The 21,166-nt window shown below is 36.6% G+C and overlaps 1 protein-coding gene across 6 annotated transcripts in view; it reads right to left on the minus strand.

Annotated features, from left to right (window-relative positions):
• cpne5a (copine Va) overlaps nt 1-21,166 on the minus strand; it is a 73,004-nt gene that overhangs the window by 9,554 nt on the left and 42,284 nt on the right. For 5 of the 6 annotated variants that reach the window (XM_058785720.1, XM_058785719.1, XM_058785718.1 and 2 more), the window contains 10 exons: nt 18,622-18,725; nt 18,309-18,413; nt 13,678-13,719; nt 13,306-13,381; nt 11,927-11,980; nt 10,826-10,887; nt 4,577-4,623; nt 4,275-4,456; nt 3,249-3,376; nt 489-591 (listed from right to left, as the gene is read on the minus strand). In XM_058785720.1, the coding sequence (XP_058641703.1) occupies nt 489-591; nt 3,249-3,376; nt 4,275-4,456; nt 4,577-4,623; nt 10,826-10,887; nt 11,927-11,980; nt 13,306-13,381; nt 13,678-13,719; nt 18,309-18,413; nt 18,622-18,725 (903 nt within the window). Of the gene's footprint in view, nt 1-488; nt 592-3,248; nt 3,377-4,274; nt 4,457-4,576; nt 4,624-10,825; nt 10,888-11,926; nt 11,981-12,082; nt 12,420-13,305; nt 13,382-13,677; nt 13,720-18,308; nt 18,414-18,621; nt 18,726-21,166 lie in introns of those variants that run through there. The other variant, XM_058785723.1, reaches the window with a different exon arrangement.

Below are 21,166 nucleotides of genomic sequence, written 5' to 3' on the forward strand. Positions count from 1 at the left end.
CATTTTAAAAAGACCAACAGAAAAGAGCACAAGAGTGGAATTTCCATAGTGGACTTCAATAAAAATCACTCAAGTCATAAAAACGCATAACGCACATGAAGTGTTCAGTCATTCAAAGTGCATGAACCCATATCAGTCAGTGCAGAAATGTTACCGTGTGACCGAAGAGATCCAAAGCATCATGGGTAGAGGGTGAAGAAGAGACAGAGCAGCAGGCAAGATCTTAAAAGGAAGGTGTGGCTGTTTTAATAATGTGACTAAACAGTCGCAAATTCCCTTTAAATCCAGTCTGCTGGGTAACCATAGCAACGGAGACAGGCGAATCCCATTAGGTGCGGAGAGGACCTCCGGAAGACCCAAAAAGCACATTAACTCTTCTTAGGCTTTGCCTGGGGGGCACTTGTGATGCAGTGTTGCACCAGAATATGATGATGTAAACAGTTTTTGAGGACAGTAGGCGAGAGAGAGAAAGGTCAAGGAAAACTCACATTGACGATGGCTTCTTTAGTCTGAGCCATATCTGATATCACACCGTCTGTGATGATGAGAAGCACAAAGTACTGCGAGCCGTCTTGAACTGCTGCAGCATACCTGTGCCAAGACACACACACACAATCACATTTTCACATTAACAAACATATTAGCAGAAACCGTCATGATACAAATCACCCAAATGAACCATAACCCAAAATTGAAAATCTCTTCATGCTGGTACTGATGATTGTTTGTTTTAACATGGCGGATGAATAATGAAAGAATGAGCATCTTCAATGAACACTTAGTATTCAGCGCTGAACCTCATGCATACATATATATTTGCTCTGGGATGTCCCTGTGCTATTGACACAGCTCTTCTGCCTTCATCAAAATCCCATAATGCTCTTTGTGATGCAAAACACTTTACAGAAGCTATGACAGGAGATCTGGTCTCTCGGAGGTCCACACACGGTCACAGCAACATGAAACAAATACTTCATGCTTGTTAAATCATCTACATGTTAATTTTGATAATACATACAATCATTATCACATTAGCTACAGTGTTCGTGAGTATAGAAGCCTGTGTCTGCCTCAGAATACAAAACAGAAGTCAAGTGCGACTTTTTGTCATTATTATTTTATTCCTCACAACTACGACTTTGTTTCGACTTTATTGCTGTGACTTTGTTGTTCATAATTGTGATTTTTATATCTAACAGTTGTGACTTTGTCAGTTATTTCTGACATCTTACTATTTAGCAGAGTTGCGACTTTACATGTTACAATATGGTTTTATTTATTATTTTTATCTGACAGTTATCAGTTTTATTTTTTACTCTAAGGTGAAAACTTTTTTCCCCATACATCAGTACTCAGGACATCTTGAAGAATATGCAAGCAGAAGCAACACCCTAAACAGTGAGCTTAAATGTAAGGACACATTAGTGACACTATATGCGTGACCAACTTGAACACAATGTGAAATCTGTGTGGGAAAATCTTTCGCCCTCAAGCCAAATTCCAGATTGCACAGATTCCTATTGAACTGACTACAGGTGCATCTCAATAAATTAGAATGTCGTGGAAAAGTTAATTTATTTCAGTAATTCAACTCAAATTGTGAAACTCGTGTATTAAATAAATTCAGTGCACACAGACTGAAGTAGTTTAAGTCTTTGGTTCTTTTAATTGTGATGATTTTGGCTCACATTTAACAAAAACCCACCAATTCACTATCTCAACAAATTAGAATACTTCATAAGACCAATAAAGAAAAACATTTTTAGTGAATTGTTGGCCTTCTGGAAAGTATGTTCATTTACTGTATATGTACTCAATACTTGATAGGGGCTCATTTTGCTTTAATTACTTCCTCAATTCGGTGTGGCATGGAGGTGATCAGTTTGTGGCACTGCTGAGGTGGTATGGAAGCCCAGGTTTCTTTGACAGTGGCCTTCAGCTCATCTGCATTTTTTGGTCTCTTGTTTCTCATTTTCCTCTTGACAATACCCCATAGATTCTCTATGGGGTTCAGGTCTGGTGAGTTTGCTGGCCAGTCAAGCACACCAACACCATGGTCATTTAACCAACTTTTGGTGCTTTTGGCAGTGTGGGCAGGTGCCAAATCCTGCTGGAAAATTAAATCAGCATCTTCAAAAAGCTGGTCAGCAGAAGGAAGCGTGAAGTGCTCCAAAATTTCTTGGTAAACGGGTGCAGTGACTTTGGTTTTCAAAAAACACAATGGACCAACACCAGCAGATGACATTGCACCCCAAATCATCACAGACTGTGGAAACTTAACACTGGACTTCAAGCAATTTGGGCTGTGAGCTTCTCCACCCTTCCTCCAGACTCTAGGACCTTCCTTGTGAAGTTCACCCAAATTCTTGAATCGATTTTGCTTGACAATCCTCATAAGGCTGCGGTTCTCTCGGATGCTTGTGCATCTTTTTCTTCCATACTTTTTCCTTCCACTTAACTTTCTGTTAACATGCTTGGATACAGCACTCTGCTTCTTTGGCAATGAATGTTTGTGGCTTACCCTCCTTGTGAAGGGTGTCAATGATTGTCTTCTGGACAACTGTCAGATCAGCAGTCTTCCCCATGATTGTGTAGCCTAGTGAACCAAACTGAGAGACCATTTTGAAGGCTCAGGAAACCTTTGCAGGTGTTTTGAGTTGATTAGCTGATTGGCATGTCACCATATTCTAATTTGTTGAGATAGTGAATTGTTGGGTTTTTGTTAAATGTGAGCCAAAATCATTACAATTAAAAGAACCAAAGACTTAAACTACTTCAGTCTGTGTGCATCGAATTTATTTAATACACGAGTTTCACAATTTGAGTTGAATTACTGAAATAAATGAACTTTTCCACGACATTCTAATTTATTGAGATGCACCTGTATATTTGACCTTGAAAATTCATCAAACAATAGTAAATGGGACCGCGCCTTAACATCTCCAAAAGAGCAACAGCTGTGCTCTATGAGCTCCTATTTTTCTAATATTTAGGATGCCAACTCTGGCTATGAAGTTTTAGCCGATGAGTCCCAAAACATAAGATGAAAAAGTGTTATTTTGTTTTTCCAAAACTGTAAAGGTGAAACTCAAAATAAAGTCTGTCATCACAAACATTTTTGCTTGACTGAGCAAAGACTGTGATTTTAATAGAACCATTTTCTATTCATTTGAGTCTAGAAATCAATCTCAGCTCTGTCTTTCTAAGTTTTCAACTCCTTTGAGCGAATGCTGTTGCATTTTTCTTACCTTGCTACATGGTTGATGACAGGAGCAAAATTGGTAGGTCCGTAGAGCTGGACAGTCTTCAGACTGTCGTGGTAAGCCTCTAGGATTCCCTCCATCCCGTTGCAGTATGGGTTATCTACATTACCATTCTTCAAAGAGAACATCAGAGATCGATCAATACTATGTCAAAGCCAAATCAGCAGACTAGATTTATCATAATACTTTACATTTCTCAAGATATCTGTCATTATTCATTTGAATATAAAACTCTATAGGGTATAGAGTATTTATTAGTAACTTACTAATAGTAAGTCTACGCACTAGAATTTGCGGCGCATCAGTTAATTCAACTGCGAATCAATTGATTAAACTGGCGATGGTGCGTCTCAAGGACGCAAAAGTGTCATGCAACCAAAAACTGGTTCTTTCTGCATACTAAAAACCCATTTTGCACATTCATATTCCTCAAACGTAACGTCAAAACTTTCTCAAGTGTGTCGCCCTTAGGGATCTCAGAATCTGTTCAGTATTTTCTGATTCATCATTAGATAATTATTCATGCTCTAAGGACAGTGATACTTGAAGAGTGAAGCAGCAAGAATGAAAATGAATAGTCATGATCCTAAGTTCCAGCACAGGGAAAAAGAGGTGGAAGGAGGAGTAGATGATGGAGGAAAAAAGAGAAAGAGCGAGCAAAAACTAATTAAGAGACTCAAAATGCTTGACGAGATGAGGGTTTGGCACACACTCAGGATGAATGCTTGGGTAACGTTAATGAGCAGGAGTGTCAGGAGAGCCTTATTTACACATTACACATAGATGTTACCGAGCATTACTAATTACAATATCATCAACATATGTGCAAACAACTAAATAAATACTTCAAAACAACCATACATACCCTCACACATTAAATTTCACAAAGCAATATTATTCAGAGTGTCTGAAAAACACAGCACGCACTTAGGATTCGAACAGAAATGACTCTGGATGTGCGCCAGCTAGCTGTGAAATCCACATAATCTATCATATCTAGGAAACAGGTACCAGGGGAAATTCATGGGAAACCCGGCCATCAGGAGGAAGTTTGGCTCCAAAGCCCAATGCAGGGAACATCTTATCGCTGTCATAGTCCTGAATGATCTCGCCCACAGCCTTCAACGCCATGGCATAAGCGTTCATCTGATAGGGGTTCATGTAGTGCAGGGAGGTAGACTGAGAAGGGTTCCCTAGAGTTTAAAGAGAGACAATTCATAAATTAAGACAAAATCTGATTCAAATCTGTTGGTCAACACAGCATAGAGAACAAATCCAATCAACACTGAAAAATAAAAAAAAACAATCCTTACCATTGGACGCAGTGAAATCAATGGCCACTGTGAAATGGATCTGAGTGCTAGAGAGAGAGAAAGAGAGAAGGTAAGAATATCAAATGAAAGCATTTTAATATAAACCAACATTTTCACACATTACAGATGTGAGAACCTGACGGTGAGGCTCAACAAAGGTGATGGATCCTGATACACCCCAAACTGTGGCACAGATCACATTTCCAGTTTCAAAACACTCCAATGTTTCCACTCCCGCTGTTCGAGAGGTTGGTGTAATTACCATCCCCAGCCCTGCATTGTGTCGTCTCTCTCACCTGACAGGCAGACAGCCAACCTCCTGCTCAGCAGCCAGACGTTCCTCACAATCAACTCTGCCTGGTGGGCAGATCCAACATCTGTGTAAACCCACTTCTTTTTCCTCATTTTTTTTTAATTAGGGCAACAGTGAAACTGGTCTCAGAACAGCAGTCGAGGACGACTTCCACATACAAAACCGCCAAACATCACAGATTTGCTCACAACTCTGTTTCTATACTCAAATCAGTGGGAACTCCAGCTTAGTCCTGGATAACTGATGTTTATCGTGCAGAGAGAAGACTGGCTGGAGGACAGTACATTCACTAGACACAGTATGGAGCCAGTGATTACCCACCGTTTCTGATAGCTAGAGTTCAATGGACATCAGAGCACAGTGCAGGGACATGTCTTTTAAATAACAGCCCTTTGAAATACAATTTCATTCAAGCAATCCAAAGAAGAAATGTTATAACGTATATCAATGTATTATATACAATGCGGTCCAAAACCTACTAGTAAAAATAGCATATTTTTAAAATTGAACTTGTCATTTAATAACTTTAATAACTTATTAGTCACAAAATATATTTTTAACAAACTGGATGAAAGTTAAAATATTTTTATGATTTTTCATTAAAAACATGTTTTAAAATTAGAATAAAATTATTATTATTATTTCTTTTTTTTATTTTCACTGTTTCAGTTTATTCCAAGTTCAAGTTTAATTTTATTAGAATTAAAGCAATGTTCATGGCATAAAAATGAATAAACAAATAAATAAAAATGTCCCAGTTCTGTTTTCCACTACCATATCTCATACAGATAAAATAGCGTGTGGTAATACAATTAAAAAACAAAAATAAAAATAAAATAAACGTGTAAGCATACATAAGCCCCAGATTTAGTCTCACTCATAAAGCATTATTCTTTGTATAGCTGCTTCAGTACAGTAATTATTGTGAAAAGTGCTATACAAATAAATTGAAACTGAAAAGAAAAATATATAAAAATCTGTTACAGATTCTAATACTGCCATTTTTAAATGGCCAAAAAAAAAAAAATGGTTATCTAATTGGATAACCAACGTTTTTGTTTAGTTTGCTTTTGTTTATATCTGTTAAATGCTTTAATAGAAATCACTGAGCCCACAGAAAATAAATGGCTAATCTGAACACCTGCACAATAGAACTGATTATACGGGAACAAACAAGTTTTTCTGCTGCTGATGGGAGTACAGAACACTTGTACAGATAACCTCTGAAGCACTGAAAAATATAATGACATCTAATATCTGAATCTCAATGGCTTTCCCTTTTCAGCATGAACTCTGTGCTCTCAGTGCAAATGAGAAATGAGCTCTGGACGAGAATATCGGAAAACGTGGAGTATGAAGTTAGTGAATATTTAAGAAACATTTGCACACACAAAGAAATCATCCTCTGATGCAAGTGGGTAAAACACAAAAACAAAAAGGGGGGAAAACATTTTAAAAAAGGCCCCAATCAACATGCGACTACAGCTGTCATTCATACGCAACCCCTGCGGCGAGATGTTTTCCTAAGCGCTGATTCATCAGTGATGGGTCAGCAGAGAGTAATTATGTATTTTAAACATCCACTGTACATCCGCAAGCATGACCACACATCTGTTAATGAGTGATTCGGGCCAAATCATATTCATATGCAACACAAGGGTATTGTGTTTATGCAAAGACCTTGGGTAAAGACCAAAAAACTGAATCCTTTTTATCTTATATTTAACTCAGCACAATATAAACAGGAAGGTGGGGAGCACAATGGTGATTAACAAGCTCTGTTTATGCTCTTTTATCTTCATTCCTTTTTTTCCGTCCATCTCAAGTTTTTGTTTTTTTTTGATTATCACTGATATCTCCAGGCACAAAGCCAGCGCTGGTGCATTAATCTGCATTATGCCGGGAAGCTCAACAGCTCCTTTAGTGGAGACAAGAAACCACCGAGAGCTTTTGGACCGGAGCTTTTATATGAAGAACATTTATCTTAATGCTGGAATTCTGAGTGTCATCTATAGGAGTGGAAAAAAATCCCCCAGCTAGAATAGAATGATATAGAATGATGGGATTGCGACTGTCACATTAGCAACAGTGCAGACAGATGTATTTTACATTCATGATAAATTAACATTTTGATCCAATGAATGCAAAAAGCACTGACAGTTTTTTTTTTATGTAAATATATTTTGTAAATGTACTAATGTGTAGCTTGATCCAGAAACACACACATCTCTGCAATGCGGTAGTTTTGTATTTCCACGCTGTATGGTTATGAGTGTCTTGTGTCTTTCTAAAGCTAGATTCCTCTCATGAGTTCTTCAATGACATTTTACACAATGTCTCACTCTGGCCCAGGATGAAGTGCAATCTGATGAGTTCAAGAGACCTCTAAAGATCTAATCACCTATAAAAAGGGCTTTACTAAGATTGTAAAGAACAAAAGCATCACATTTCCATGAAAATATACTTGTGTTTCTTTCTACTGTATCTCCCACTGGAAATGAATCACAAATCTAATCTTAATGATTTCACCTAGACAGCAATGAAATAGATCAAAAATAATGGAGATCAATGGAGACTGTTTCTCAGGTTTTACTCCTAAGAAAAAGTCCCCATAATCTTACGTGTCTCTTTTAGGGTTTCAGAAGAGATCTCAACAATATCACAAACTGTGTTCAGTTTAACTGCTCAAAAGTCGAAGATTTCTCAACAAATTATTTTTCTCTTGAATCTATTTTATTTCTACTTTGTCAACAATCATCTCATTTGTGTCCAGCTTGTTTCTAATTTTAAAAACCTGTCTAATGAGTAATTTTTTCGATGAATAAATGCTGAGCTTAATGTAAATTTGATTAACTAGTCTAGACAGAAGTTCTTCCATGCAGTCCGTTTCTTTTCAAAAACATGATTAAACATTTAATAAGGTCCTCAGAAAAGGTTTTAAATTTTACATTAACTCTGAGAGCTACCTTTATGACCTGCACTATAATTAACACTTCTCTCTTAAGACATGATTCTTTCATTCATTCGCAGCAGTAAAAAGAGAATCCATCTCACTCTCTGAACCAGGATATGATGATTTAAGAACGAAGTAGGGTTATATATAGTCCTCTTTGTAAAGAGGAAAGTGAATGAAACGTGTAGCAATGGGAAATCGATACAAAGGTCTGCTTTCAGCGTCAATATTAAAGGTCAGAGTCTGATGGAGAAAAATAACAAAGGTGAAAACCTGACAGAAAGCAGTTTGAGTGTGGACAGAGTGATCTGAGTCAGTGTGAACTGAACGTGGCACACAGGGCGATGTCAGAGCGATATAGATTACTCCAGTGTGAAAGGTCAGCCACGTCTTTGGATAGTCACAGATCACAGACTGTTTACGCTCTCGCTTGCTTTATTATTCTGCCTCTCTGTTTTTTATTTTTAGGCTTTTGCCATGTTTATTTTAAAACCGACACTCTCAGGTACAAAACCTGTCACTGGAGTGGCACCTTTGAAAAAGTACACCTTTGTACCTTATTTATCCCTAAAGCGCACATATTAGTACCTAAATGGTCCATTTTGAAAAGACAACTTTTGTACCTTTTTTCTGAGAGTGTAGATACATACAAAAATATATTAAATCAATATATAAATCTCTTTAAAACAAGGGGGACTATTTGGCAACGTTTGCCAACAGGTAGCTGAATAATTGTGTTTTGAAGTGCCACAGTACAAGATATTAACACAACTGTAAAACAGTAATTGTCCTAGCCACCCAGACCACAACACCAAAGTCAAGTCTAGAGTCTTTTCACCTCCTCACTCAATCTCTTAAACTGCACAGCCTGACTGACAGAGTGAGAGATACTGGGTGATATCAGTCTCCAGCAGGATGAGACACACTAGTATCTTTAGGTGTGGGACAGGAACCATGGCAGGAGCTGATCAATATTGGATTACAAAAGGGTGGAGAGAGCAGAACATTCAAACCATTAAGCGAGGTTATCAAATTAATTGCCTGCTGTTGTAGTCACACATTACAGCTGATAAAGCAGGTGAGTCTGATTTTAAGTTGATTGCAAAATCTTATCCATGAACCATCCAGAAGAGCCGGGAATTACTAACTCAACACAACAGACAGGTTGTAAGCCAGTTTTCTTTCTTTTACCAACTACTGCCTAATGATGTATGAAGATTCCTCTAATAGCAACGATAACATCACAATAATGATCTAGAACAAATTTAAGAAAGCTATATGGCCAAATTGACTAAACAGGGCAAATTAGTGCTAGAGCGCAATTCCATAAAAGTGCCGATGGGAGGGGAAAATTCTGTGGGTGATTTACTAACAATGTGCACATTAAAGAACACAGACACAGCCAGATCATTTCCATAACGACCAACGCAATATAGCAAGAGCAGCGCAAATTACCACCTGCTTTGAGATGGGTTTTTTGGGTTGTTAAATAATGGCTCAAATACCAGTAATACCAGAACGAGTACAAACGTTAGTAAATCATATTGCATGATTCATTTTAATACTCTCCTCCCATAAATTTTGCTTCTGAAAGGGAAGCTCCTACAAATGCATATTCAATAAGGTCAGGCACAAAAATAACTGTTTCCAATGTTTTCAGCAGTAATTCTTCACTGTGTGTCTTAAGTAAATTCTGACAGTACTATTTTAATGGCAAAAGACTGTTTGCATTGGCACAAGCTGATAGTACATCTGGCCCTTGGAAATATCCAGGCAAATGATTAATAAAAACAATGTTTGTTTCTCTGTAAACAAACAAACAAAAACATTATTTAACAATTAATATTACTTTATTTAATATAAATGGATGTATAAACTAGCATTCAAAAGTTTGGGGTTGGTAGAAGTCTTATTCTCAACAAGGTTGCAATTATTTGATCAAAGGTATAATAAAAACAGCAATATTATGAAAAAAAATATATAACAAATGAAAGTAGCTGTTTTCTATTTTAATATATTTAAAAATGTAATTTATTCCTGTGATAGGCAAGGCTGAATTATCAGCAGGCAATTTTCAGTGTCTCATGATTATTCAGAAATCATTCTGATCTGTAAATCTAAAAATATACTAATTACATAATAATAATGTAAAATACTAATAACAACACTGTTATGTTTAATCAGTTTAATGCATTAATTTTTTGTTTAAAAACTCTTACAGACCCCAAACATTTCAAAAGTAGTGTAATTAATTATTATTATTATATAATTAATAGTGAAAATAATTATTATTTGTAATATTAATATTAATTCTTTTAATACAAAATGTACTTTTAACCACTTTTTTTTTTTTTTTTTTTCTTACAGTGTACAGAAAGGATAAATCACTAGATTTAAAACCTGATCAGATGGAGGTATCTTAAAATACCTTTTATTCAAACCTTGGATTCGGACATGCTCTGATGCATTCCTACCTCCAGATACTGCCTGTCAGTGCAGCATTTTTTCAGGTTTAGGAAGCAGGCTCAAGTCAGAGATAACAGACACAGAGGGGCAGCAGGTCATACTTCCTAATGCCAGACATATCAATGGATCAGACCACAGTATAAGGTCGACGGCTTTGAGATGTTTTCCACACTACTGGCCAGCCTTTCATCAGTGTAAACTGAAGAGGACCTGGCAACCCTTGAATGCTGATTACAGTAACTACTACAATAGCCGTGTATGTTGTTCTATTTTAACATTTAAGGGGTTATTCGGTCTTGTTTACCAGAGCTCTTTCTCAAAGCTGTTTGATGAGCTGTTTGACGCCATTACTGTGATAACATCCTGAGGGGTTGAGTAAGATTCTGACCTTTACATCCGTTGAGAATGTTTACAAAAATTACATGTTGTGACGCTGTGATTTCAGAAGCATTTCAGAAAAGTCTAAATACAGCACATACGCTTACAGGAGGGTGATTGTGTGTATTTTCGTCCGTACCCTGCTTTGATGTAGTCCAGGAACGTGTGTTCGGCCTCCACCGAGAATGAAAGCAGTGTCACCTGGGTAATTGAGCAACAAAGAACAGACGGTTTACACCAGCATATAAACACAAACCACATCTGCCACGAAACAATCCATCATGGCATTATGCAAAGACTCTTCTCTCAGCTGTCAGGGCCACACAGTCTTTTTCATTAGTACTGTCATTAGACAACCAGAATCTTTCCATGTTGGGAGGAAGACAGGTGATGGACTATTCATTTCAGTTTTGATTACAATCTTAAAGTCAATTCATGGCAGTCAATGCGGAGAGTCTTTGTGGATCATCAATCACTGTTATCCACCTGGACCTCCAATATTACTTCCTCACTGCTCACCTTATCAGAGTGTAAAACAGAAAGCACTATTCAGTCAGGGGACTTGGATCTCAGATTGTCGAGTAATTTATCTGAATAATATCCAGGCGTCAGAGTCCTTGTGGAATACAGCTGGACAAAATTAATCTATGTAAGAATGCAGTGAATGCAATGCACAAAGCTCTGTTTTTTTTTCAACGGTTTTGTCTAGTTTTCTAGTAATAAAATATATAAACATCCTCAAAGAACAGGATAAAATTAACTTTGGATGCAAAATTGTGCTGTTATTGTTAACTAAAACTGAAATCGACAATAATTCTGAAATAAAACTGAGATAAATTATATATATAAGCTAATTTAAAATATGAATAAGTACTAGAAATAATACTAAAATAACAAGTGTTGCTAAAGAGAGAGTTGCATTGTTCTGAAAAAGGAGAGCTTGTTTTTAGTGAAAATCTCTTGAATTATTTTTATTATTTATGTTTAACAAATATTCCTTTTTCTTGTTTTAGGCATAACTCTCACAGAATTGAGTTTAATTTTCTTCAAGCAAGAAAAACTATTTGACAGTATGATAAGAAATGTAAACTTAATTTAAGATATATTGAAAATAAATCTTATTATCTTATGCAGTATTACTTCTAAGGTAAGTTTAGCATGTTTAAATGTTTGTACTGGAAAACAAGACAAAAAGTACTGATTTTGTGCAGGATTTTAGGAAAGCAAATTCTCTACTCACTGTGCCAGAGTTGATGTATCTCCTCTTTTTGAGTTTCTTTTTAGGATTTACCACCTGAAATACAAAATTTTGAAATTACACATAATTTACAGGAAGAGTGGGAGTGTGTGTGAGAGACGGAGAATGGGAGTAAATAGTTCTCATTAGAGCCGTTACTTGTCCAAAGGAAGAGAAGTTTGAGAGCTCTGCTGCTGGATCATTCCCAGTCATTTCTGTTCCACTTGCTTTCAAAGACACAACTGATCTAAGTGTTCAGATGCTTTGAGAAATCCAGTTCAGGTTGGTTACATACACAACCTTGGCTGACAGTTTGGAAACCAGGACACAGATGATGTGATTTGTATGGATTGGGGTTTAACTGAACCGACACCGCAGCTTCTAGTGTTGTTTGTCCAACTCAATCCCCAGGAAACCCCAGATCCTTTCAGCACACCACTGGGACTGTCACACTCCTGTAGAACATCTCACCACCCCCTCACCCAACCACTGGGCTAATGCTAGGGTGAATACACACACACACACACACACACACACACACACACAAACACACATTTATACACACTCCTCACCTTTACATAGCTATCTGTTACTCTCTCCTCCTGTCTCACATAAACACACGCTTTGTACCCTGTCGTGCATTGACTCATTGTCCTTGTTTTGTTTTTTTCTTGCTCTCTTCCATAAACCTTCAAAAACAATCTCTCACACTCATTTGCTGCTGCTGTACTTGCTGGCAGACAAAGTGTGATAATCAAAAAGAGCAAATAAGGTAGACCTGAAATGGTGCAATTTTCATTGCTTGCTGAATCTCTAATGAAACAGATATTAAGAAAATCCAGTTCTTAGATAAAACAAGGACAACATATTCCTCCATTTTGTTCATTATTAACTAAAACCAGCTCCAACATGGCTGGTCCAATTTGTCGGTTTGGTCAGCACAGCATTAAAACAGTATTATTACAGTGTGATTAATATTATATAAAATAACATCAACATTATAACAGAATATAATAATAATAATAGTAGTTGTTGTTGTTGTCTAAAAAGTAGTCAGAATACATTACCTAAAATGAGTACATTACTAACTACATTTTTCATCATAATCATGTAACCCAGCTCTGTGTGTGTGTGTGTGTGTGATCCTGGTCCACAAAACCAGTCATAGCACGTAAAACTTATTGGTGAAAAACCACTCTGAATATCAAGGTGATGTTCAAACTCTCACAGTCTCTCTTTTTTTTCAAAGATAAGCTTACATACACAAACATTTTTATTTAGTTTCTGAAATCATAAATTCATGAATCTACAATCACACCTTTATCCGAATACAATAAATCCTATGATGATCAATGGGTCAGTATCTGCTTCAATGAACTCACCTCGTACACGTTGAACTGACTCTGACCGCGAGAGAGCTCTCTGAAGCTGGTGGTGAACTCCCCGATAAAATCATGACTGAAGCACAAAGAACAACAATGAGACTCTTACTGTCTGTGATGATGAAGATAGATGGATTTCAACTATTTTATGAGATCTGGAGTGATCAGTATTTGTTACTGCTAGGCATTTTACAGCAGAGCTGACAGCACTGCAGGAAGCTAGAGGGAAATTTTGCTGCTACGTTATCAAGGAGAAAATATGACTTGAAAAAATAAAGTGACTTTGTGTAGGGTGTACCAAATGCATACATAAGAGAGTATATTACATAAATGTGTAGTGTGGAAAAAAAACAAACGTGTGTGTTTCTCTACCTGCCATCTCTGTCCCAGTCGTACACCTCCACTTTAATTGACCTGAAAGATTCAAAACAGAGCATTTAGAAACATGGCTTGCTATATTTCAGACACCGAAAAGAGAATGATAGTTGAGCTGATGGATGCTTTCTGATTAAAACAGAGCTGAGAGACTGTCTCACTGTGGTTTTCATCTCCATGCTAAAACCAACCAATTACAGGCCATTATCCAGACAGTGCACTCGGAATTAAACAGCGGTCGGCAGGGAATGAACTCCAGGGCTGTGACACGGAGCAGCCGTGGAGCGTCACTTCACCTGACAGGACGCAGGCGAGTTTCATTTAAACATTAATTACATCTGAAGTTTTGAATAATAAGAAACTCATTCTGTTCAAAGCAAGTTAACGCGATCAATTACACAGAGGCAGCTGAGATTTGTAGACTCGTTAATAAAAGTGACTTTCGAGGGTAATAGCTCTAAACGGTATTTGGCGCGAAAGCATGTCACACACTTGTTACCACAAAATGACAAAAAAAAAAAAGAAGATCAGGCAACTGCAAAGATTACACACAATTCAGCCAATCATTCTTCTTCCCTGTTAATAACTAGCCTAATGTATGTTGTGTTTTGGATGCTGTTGTTCCTAGTTCACCCAAACATGAAAATTGTCTTCATTTACTCACCTTCATGTTGTTCCAAATTTTGTATGACTTTCTTTCTTCTGTAGAGCATAAACATATTTTGAAGAATATGTAAAACACAGTTTTTGTGTCCACGGCGCAAATGACAAAACAACATTGGATTCTATTGACTTTCATTATGTGGACAATTAAAAAAAAAAAAAAACTGCTACATTCTTCAAAATATTTTTATAAATCATAATAAATGTTGACATTTTCATTTTTAGGTGAATTAGCCCTTTAACTACAAGCTTAAACAGAAAGCCTCCACTGGTCAACAAGTCTCACAAGAAATACCTTGATGGAACTTCATGTCTTTTCAGCAGACTTGTTTATTTTTTTTCTACATGATTACGCTAGAAAAAGTGGAAATCCACCGTCGTAGGATGCAAATTATGATTTTGTACAGTTGTTTGATTAGAATCATTCGCTGGTTGTTTACGCTGCAGTGGTAGTAATGAAATCTCAGAGGCACAGAAGCATCATCTGAGTTGGAATGAAAGAATGGACCTAAACACAGAGCCTCTACTGAGTAATTCCATAGAGTACATGAGGAAACTCTCCATCTGTTGGTAAAGCCGACTGGTTCAGCTCTGGTGTAAGAGAACAGATGTAGCAGATTCATCAGAGATCATATGGCCCACATCCTGTCAATCAGTTCTCAGATTCCCTACAGACAGGCAACCAGTAGTTTCACATCATTTCAACTAAATAGCAAAAGGTCCAGGGCTGCGTTCCCCAAAAGCATCTTTTGAAGCTTGTTCTAGCCAAGAGTCTGACTGATACGTAAAGTGACCAACCACAGTTTATTTTATGTTTATTCTGAAATATATTACACCACAATAATAGACTAGAGTGGAGAAAATTATTATATTATATAAAATATTATATACACTACTGTTCAAATTTTTGGGGGTCAGTAAGATTTTTTAAGGAATTAATACTTTTATTCAGCAAAGGATGTATTACATTTGTCAAAAGTGGCAGTAAGAAACTTTTAAATTGTTACAAAAGATTTCTATTTCAAATAAATTATGTTCTTTTTATTTTTTTTAAAGAATCCTGGAAAAAATATTATAGTTTCCACAAAATTATTAAGCAGAACAACCGTTCTTACCATTGATAATAATAAAAAATATATGCATCAAATAGATCAAATAAATGCAGCCTCAGTTAGCATAAGACACCTCTTTCAAAAACATTCAAAAATCTTTTCAACCCCAAACATTTGAACAGTAGCATATAATTTATTATAATAAAAAATATTATCTTAAAAACATTTTCTTCACAATTCAAACCAGCAAACATCAAAATATAGGAAAATGTGTAGTCTGATAAGAATTTCTTTTTCTGGTAAGAAAAAACTCCAGTGCTAAACATAACTATTTTATAGGACATTCCACTGGAAAACAACTTCCACAACATTCTACCAACCACCCAGAGGTGCCTTATAACATCAGGAAGCCCTGCAGTAATTTCCTCTGTAAAGTCTGAGACGTTTCCCTCAGGAGCGTGGCTGATTGACAGGGTTAAGTGCTGTTCCTGTCTCTCCCCAAGATCACAGGACAGATGCAGATCAGTTGTGACACTATGGGCAAATTATGGCTTCCCCTCATGTCAATCAAACCAAATTTGCTCTCATTTGTTTAAGACCCCTGAAGGAGGCGCCACCCTCTTTGCTAACCTGATTCCACAAAAACATTTGTCTCTGTGAAAAGAAAGAGACAAACACCCAGAAGATGCACATTGATGGTCACAGCTGTTAAAAACTAACTCAGCTTGAGCTTTTGGATCGTATCAACACAACCTAAGCTGATCATCAGTGCAGCAGCACTTTTACACATGTGTTGTTTCTTAAATTAATAAAATAATGGCAAAATATCATACTCTCTGCCACATTATTGCTTGAAAGTCAGTCTATGGCTTTTCCTGTAAAATACAGCACATATGTAAATGAAGAAGAAAGCCAAAATATTAAATACCATAGATAAATATTTACTGAGTAAACCACTATTTTGTGAAAGGGGGTCAAATAACACTTTTCATCCCATTTACAGGGGGGGGGGGAAATCATTTCAGAAATATCATTATTTTATTTTTACAAAGAGATTGATAGGTCTATTAGTAAAAAATGCTGACTTTTTCAATCCTTGATGCATTAAATGCCAATAGTGACAGTTCAAAAATGGGGAAAAGGCACTATTGAGATTTATTTAATTCTTCTTGAGTTAGGCTTCACCGAATGAGGCATGGAAACTGTCACCATTGGCATTTAATGCAACAAAGATTGCTAAAGTCAACATATTTGACTCACAAAGCAACCGATATCTGTATAAAAATAACAATGATGCTGCCATCTTTCAAAAGTCATTCTATATTATTGGAAGTTTGTGCAATTTTACAGACTGACCCTATTCTGATTTAAATCCAATATATTAGGATCTGTATAACATATAAAACTCTAATTACAGACATTTTTGTTGAAAAACATATCCCAACTGCAATATAAATACTCCTCTCTGCTGGCATCATTGCAGCAGGTAATAATTAGCACAGCACCACAACAGCTGGAGTTTCCCTTTCCTCTTTCTTTCTCTCTCTCTCTCTTTCGCTTGGTCTCTCTCTCACACACGGGATCAGAGGCCAGGTGGGGACTGGGTGGCAGGTGGTTCTATTCCCTGTGTCCTGATTGGCTATGACAGCTCTCAGACGACACACAGCTGCCAACATGTCTGCAAACCTCACCTCTCTCACACACACACACACACATGTTTGTTTTAGTGGTTTACGGGGACTCTCCATAGGCGTAATGGTTTTTATACTGTACAAACTGTATGTGCTATTGCCCTACACCAACCCTACACCTAAACCTATCCCTTACAGGAGACTGTCTGCATTTTTAGATTAAAAAAAAAACACCATTTAGTATGTTTTTTAAGCCTTTTGTTTTACAGGGACATAGGCAGTGTCCTCATAAACCACCTTCAAATTGTAATACCTCTGTCATACCCATGTCATTATACAAATTTTGTCCCCGTAAACCGCAAAAAACAGTACACACACACACAAAAGTATAGCCTACCAAATATTCATGAACACTGATTGACACACACACACACACACACACACACTGGATAGTACAAAACAAAGTAGTACCAACAAAGAGCCAGTGCAGTGCGAACACACAAATATCTGCTACACAGAAAGTACAAAGCAAAAATAATGTGTCCTTGTAGAGCACATAAATCACAACAGCGCAGCACCGTGAACAGGGCTGTCTGTGATCAAATAATGCTGATGCAATGAGTACCAGCAGTCTGGTTTCAATGTGCGACTGAATCAAAGAGCACAGGGACACGATTCCTCTCAACACACATACAGAGGGTCTTGTTCGGGTACAACAGCCTTCTCATGGTAAATTTCTGCAGGATTCACAACACTGCGTGCTCACAAATAGGCTCTTATCCTCATTCTAATGTTAAACCCTCACTGCTAAAATGATTCTAAATAAGGAAGCATGTGTCCACAGGTTAATACACACCTAAACATCGACATATACTAAACACCTTTATATAGTCCTAGACTAAACGTGATTGACTGCATCAAATAATTTTGATACTCTAAAAAAGTAAGTATATTATTTTTTTAAATGACTAACATATATAATATTATATAATATAACGTTGCTATTATTACTTATAATTTTTTTAAATAGCTTATTCAATAAAAAATACGTCAAAATAAATAGAAAATTACAATTTGTGATTTGTTTATGGGTTTTATCTAAAAAATTATAATCCTATACTTTGAAAAATACATTGACAAATCAATTACTGTGTGAAAGCTTTTGCCCACAGGTTTTACGCACATGCACTGTTAGTGAATGAGAGCTGTTAACATTGGCGGCAGGCACACAAGCATCAGAACATACTGATATGCATGACTGTGTTTGTATGTGTGAGTGCACCTGTCATAATCTCCATTGCACAGCGCTCTGACAGGAATGGTGAACGGCTGCCAGACGGGGTTCAGCGTACTCTTTACCACTTCAGTTTTATGGCAGATAGTGAACCTAAGAAGCAAAAACAAAGATGTTAAACTCAGACAAAGCAGTATACATTGCATGATTATATTTTATTACAGTTAGAAGTTTGCATATTGTAAGCCTTAACTGAGTACTAAGAGAATTTTATTGGCTAGAACAATTTTCCTAAGACATTACTTTTCCTTGGACATCACGAAAAGAAGACATGCTTGAGTGAGAAAGACAGCTAACTCACGTTCCGTCCTCATTACTTCTGTAGAACACCATGAACGGGTCAGAGCGGCCAAAGAAGTCTTTCTTATCCAGCTTATTGGCACAGAACTGCATTGTTGCACAGTCCTGAGAGGTTGAGAGAAAGAACGAAAGAAACAAAAAACAAGGGGGAAAGGGAAGGAAAAATGAAAGGCAAAAGATTGAAATAGCACAGAGAGCAGCTAAATCTAGTGAAATCAGAGGCACATTGCTTTTTCTTGTGCAGCTTAGATGAATGACGAGATTCTGGACCCTTAGGCACAATTCACCCCCCACCATGTCTATACAGCACAGACATATACTGTATGTGTACACACATTTATTAAAGCCATATGCTTCAGACTCACACTCCATTAAAAGCTTTAAAGGTAAAATAACTCTTCTTTGAACAACTTTGATAATGAACAAATCCTCCCACAATTTCTACTGACCCTGACTGTGGCTCAATATTTAGCTCTCAAAAAGCACGGCTGGCTCTTTTTTAATCACAATATTTCACACTACTGTCGATACTGACATCCCGCTACAACACTGACTGTAATTTTCTCATTCTGATGGACATTCCAAGGGCTCAATGGTAGAATGTAATGTTTTTGTTTAGTGGAGTAGTTTTATGCAGATTTATGTTTATCATGAGGTAGGGTTACCTAAAATCATCTTTAATGATAAAAATCTGGGCGAAAAAAAAAAAAAAAAAAACATCAATAAAAAATACACGATTAACGACCATAATATGAAAATAATTATTGTCTTATCGTATATACAGTTAGATCAATATATATTTGGACACAGGCACAATTTTTATTATTTTTGCTGCTGACCAAAACATATTCAAGTTTCAGTTATATAATATTGGCTTAAAGTGCACACTCTGATCGTTAATTTGAGGGTATTCACATCAAAATTAGAGAAAAGGTTAAGGAATTACAGCTCTTTAATATGTACCTCCCCCCTTTTTCAAGGGACCTTAAGTAATTGGACAATTGACTCAAAAGCTTTTTCATGGACATGCGTGGGCTATTCCTTCATTATTTCTACATCAATTAAGCAGGTAAAAGATCTGGAGAAGATTCTAAGTGTTCCATTAGCATTTGGAAGCTGTTGCTCTGAACCCACATCAGACGGTCAAAGGATCTCTCCAAACAAGTGAAACAGACAATTGCTAGGCTTCAAAAACAAAACAAATCCATCAGATAGATAGCAGGAACATTAGGCAGGAACACTTTGCCAAAAAATAAATAAAAAGCCAGACCACTTCTGCAAAAGCATTCTTTGGAGGGCTGAAATTAAGATCAACCTGTACCAGAATGACGGGAAGAAAAAAGCTCATGATCCAAAGCATATAACATCATCAGTGAAACATGGTAGAGCAGTGTGATGGCATGAGCGTGCATGGCTTCCAATGGCACTGGGTTACTGATGTTTAGTGATGACGTGACAGAAGACACAAGCAGCTGGAAGAATTATGAAGTGTATAGGGATATACTCTCTGCCCAGATTCAGTCAAATGGAGCAAAGTTGATTGGACGGCGCTTCATAGTACAAATGGACAATGACCCAAAACATAAAGCAAAAACAACAGGAGTTTTTGAAGATAATAAAGTGGAATATTCAGCAATGGCCAAGTCAGTCTCCTGATCTCAACCCAATTGAGCATGCTTTTCACATGCTGAAGACAAAACTAAAGGCAGAAAGACCCACAAACAAACAATAACTGAAGTCAGCTGCAGCAAAGGCCTGGCAAAGCATCACAAAGGAGGAAACCCAGTCTTTGGTGATGTCTATGAGATCCAAACTTAAGGCAGTCATTGCCTACAAAGGATTCTAAACAAAATATCAAAAATGAACATTCTATTTATTATTCTATTTATTTGTCCAATTACATTTGAGCCCCTGAAAATGGGGGGACTGTGTATAAAAATGGCTGTAAGCATTTTATGTTATTTTTGTTCAACCCCTTTGAATTAAAGCTTAAAGTCTGCACTTCAATTTCATCTTGATTGTTTCATTTTAATTCTATTCTGGTGGCACACAGAGCCAAAATTATGAAAATTGTGTCAGTGTCCAAATATATATGGACCAAACTGTAATATTGTATAGAATGTCATTAGATCATCATTGAATTTATATAATAATTATGTACTTCACTGACACATGAACAGTGTTGTTATTGTTAAACCAAAACTACATTTTTAATTAAATTATTTTTCATTAATTAAAATAAAGCTGACATAATTTTTTTTTTTTTTTTTTGTCATGGCAGCAAAAATAGATATATTAAAAAGTGGCAAAATTACTAAAATCTTTACTAAAATTAAAATAAAACTAAAAGCTAATTCAAAATATAAATAACAATAACAATAGTATAAAAATAATACTAAAATAACAGTCCACATGAATCAAGATACCAATCTCATTTTTATTATTACCTGCAATTTCTTGGGATACAAAAGAAAAACCGTCTGTGGCCCCTAAATGGGTATTTTGTGACCCAAATGGTTAATCTGTGCCTGGCATCAACAAGCATC

Source organism: Onychostoma macrolepis, chromosome 08, assembly GCF_012432095.1.
Source record: "Onychostoma macrolepis isolate SWU-2019 chromosome 08, ASM1243209v1, whole genome shotgun sequence".
Lineage (NCBI taxonomy): Eukaryota > Metazoa > Chordata > Actinopteri > Cypriniformes > Cyprinidae > Onychostoma > Onychostoma macrolepis.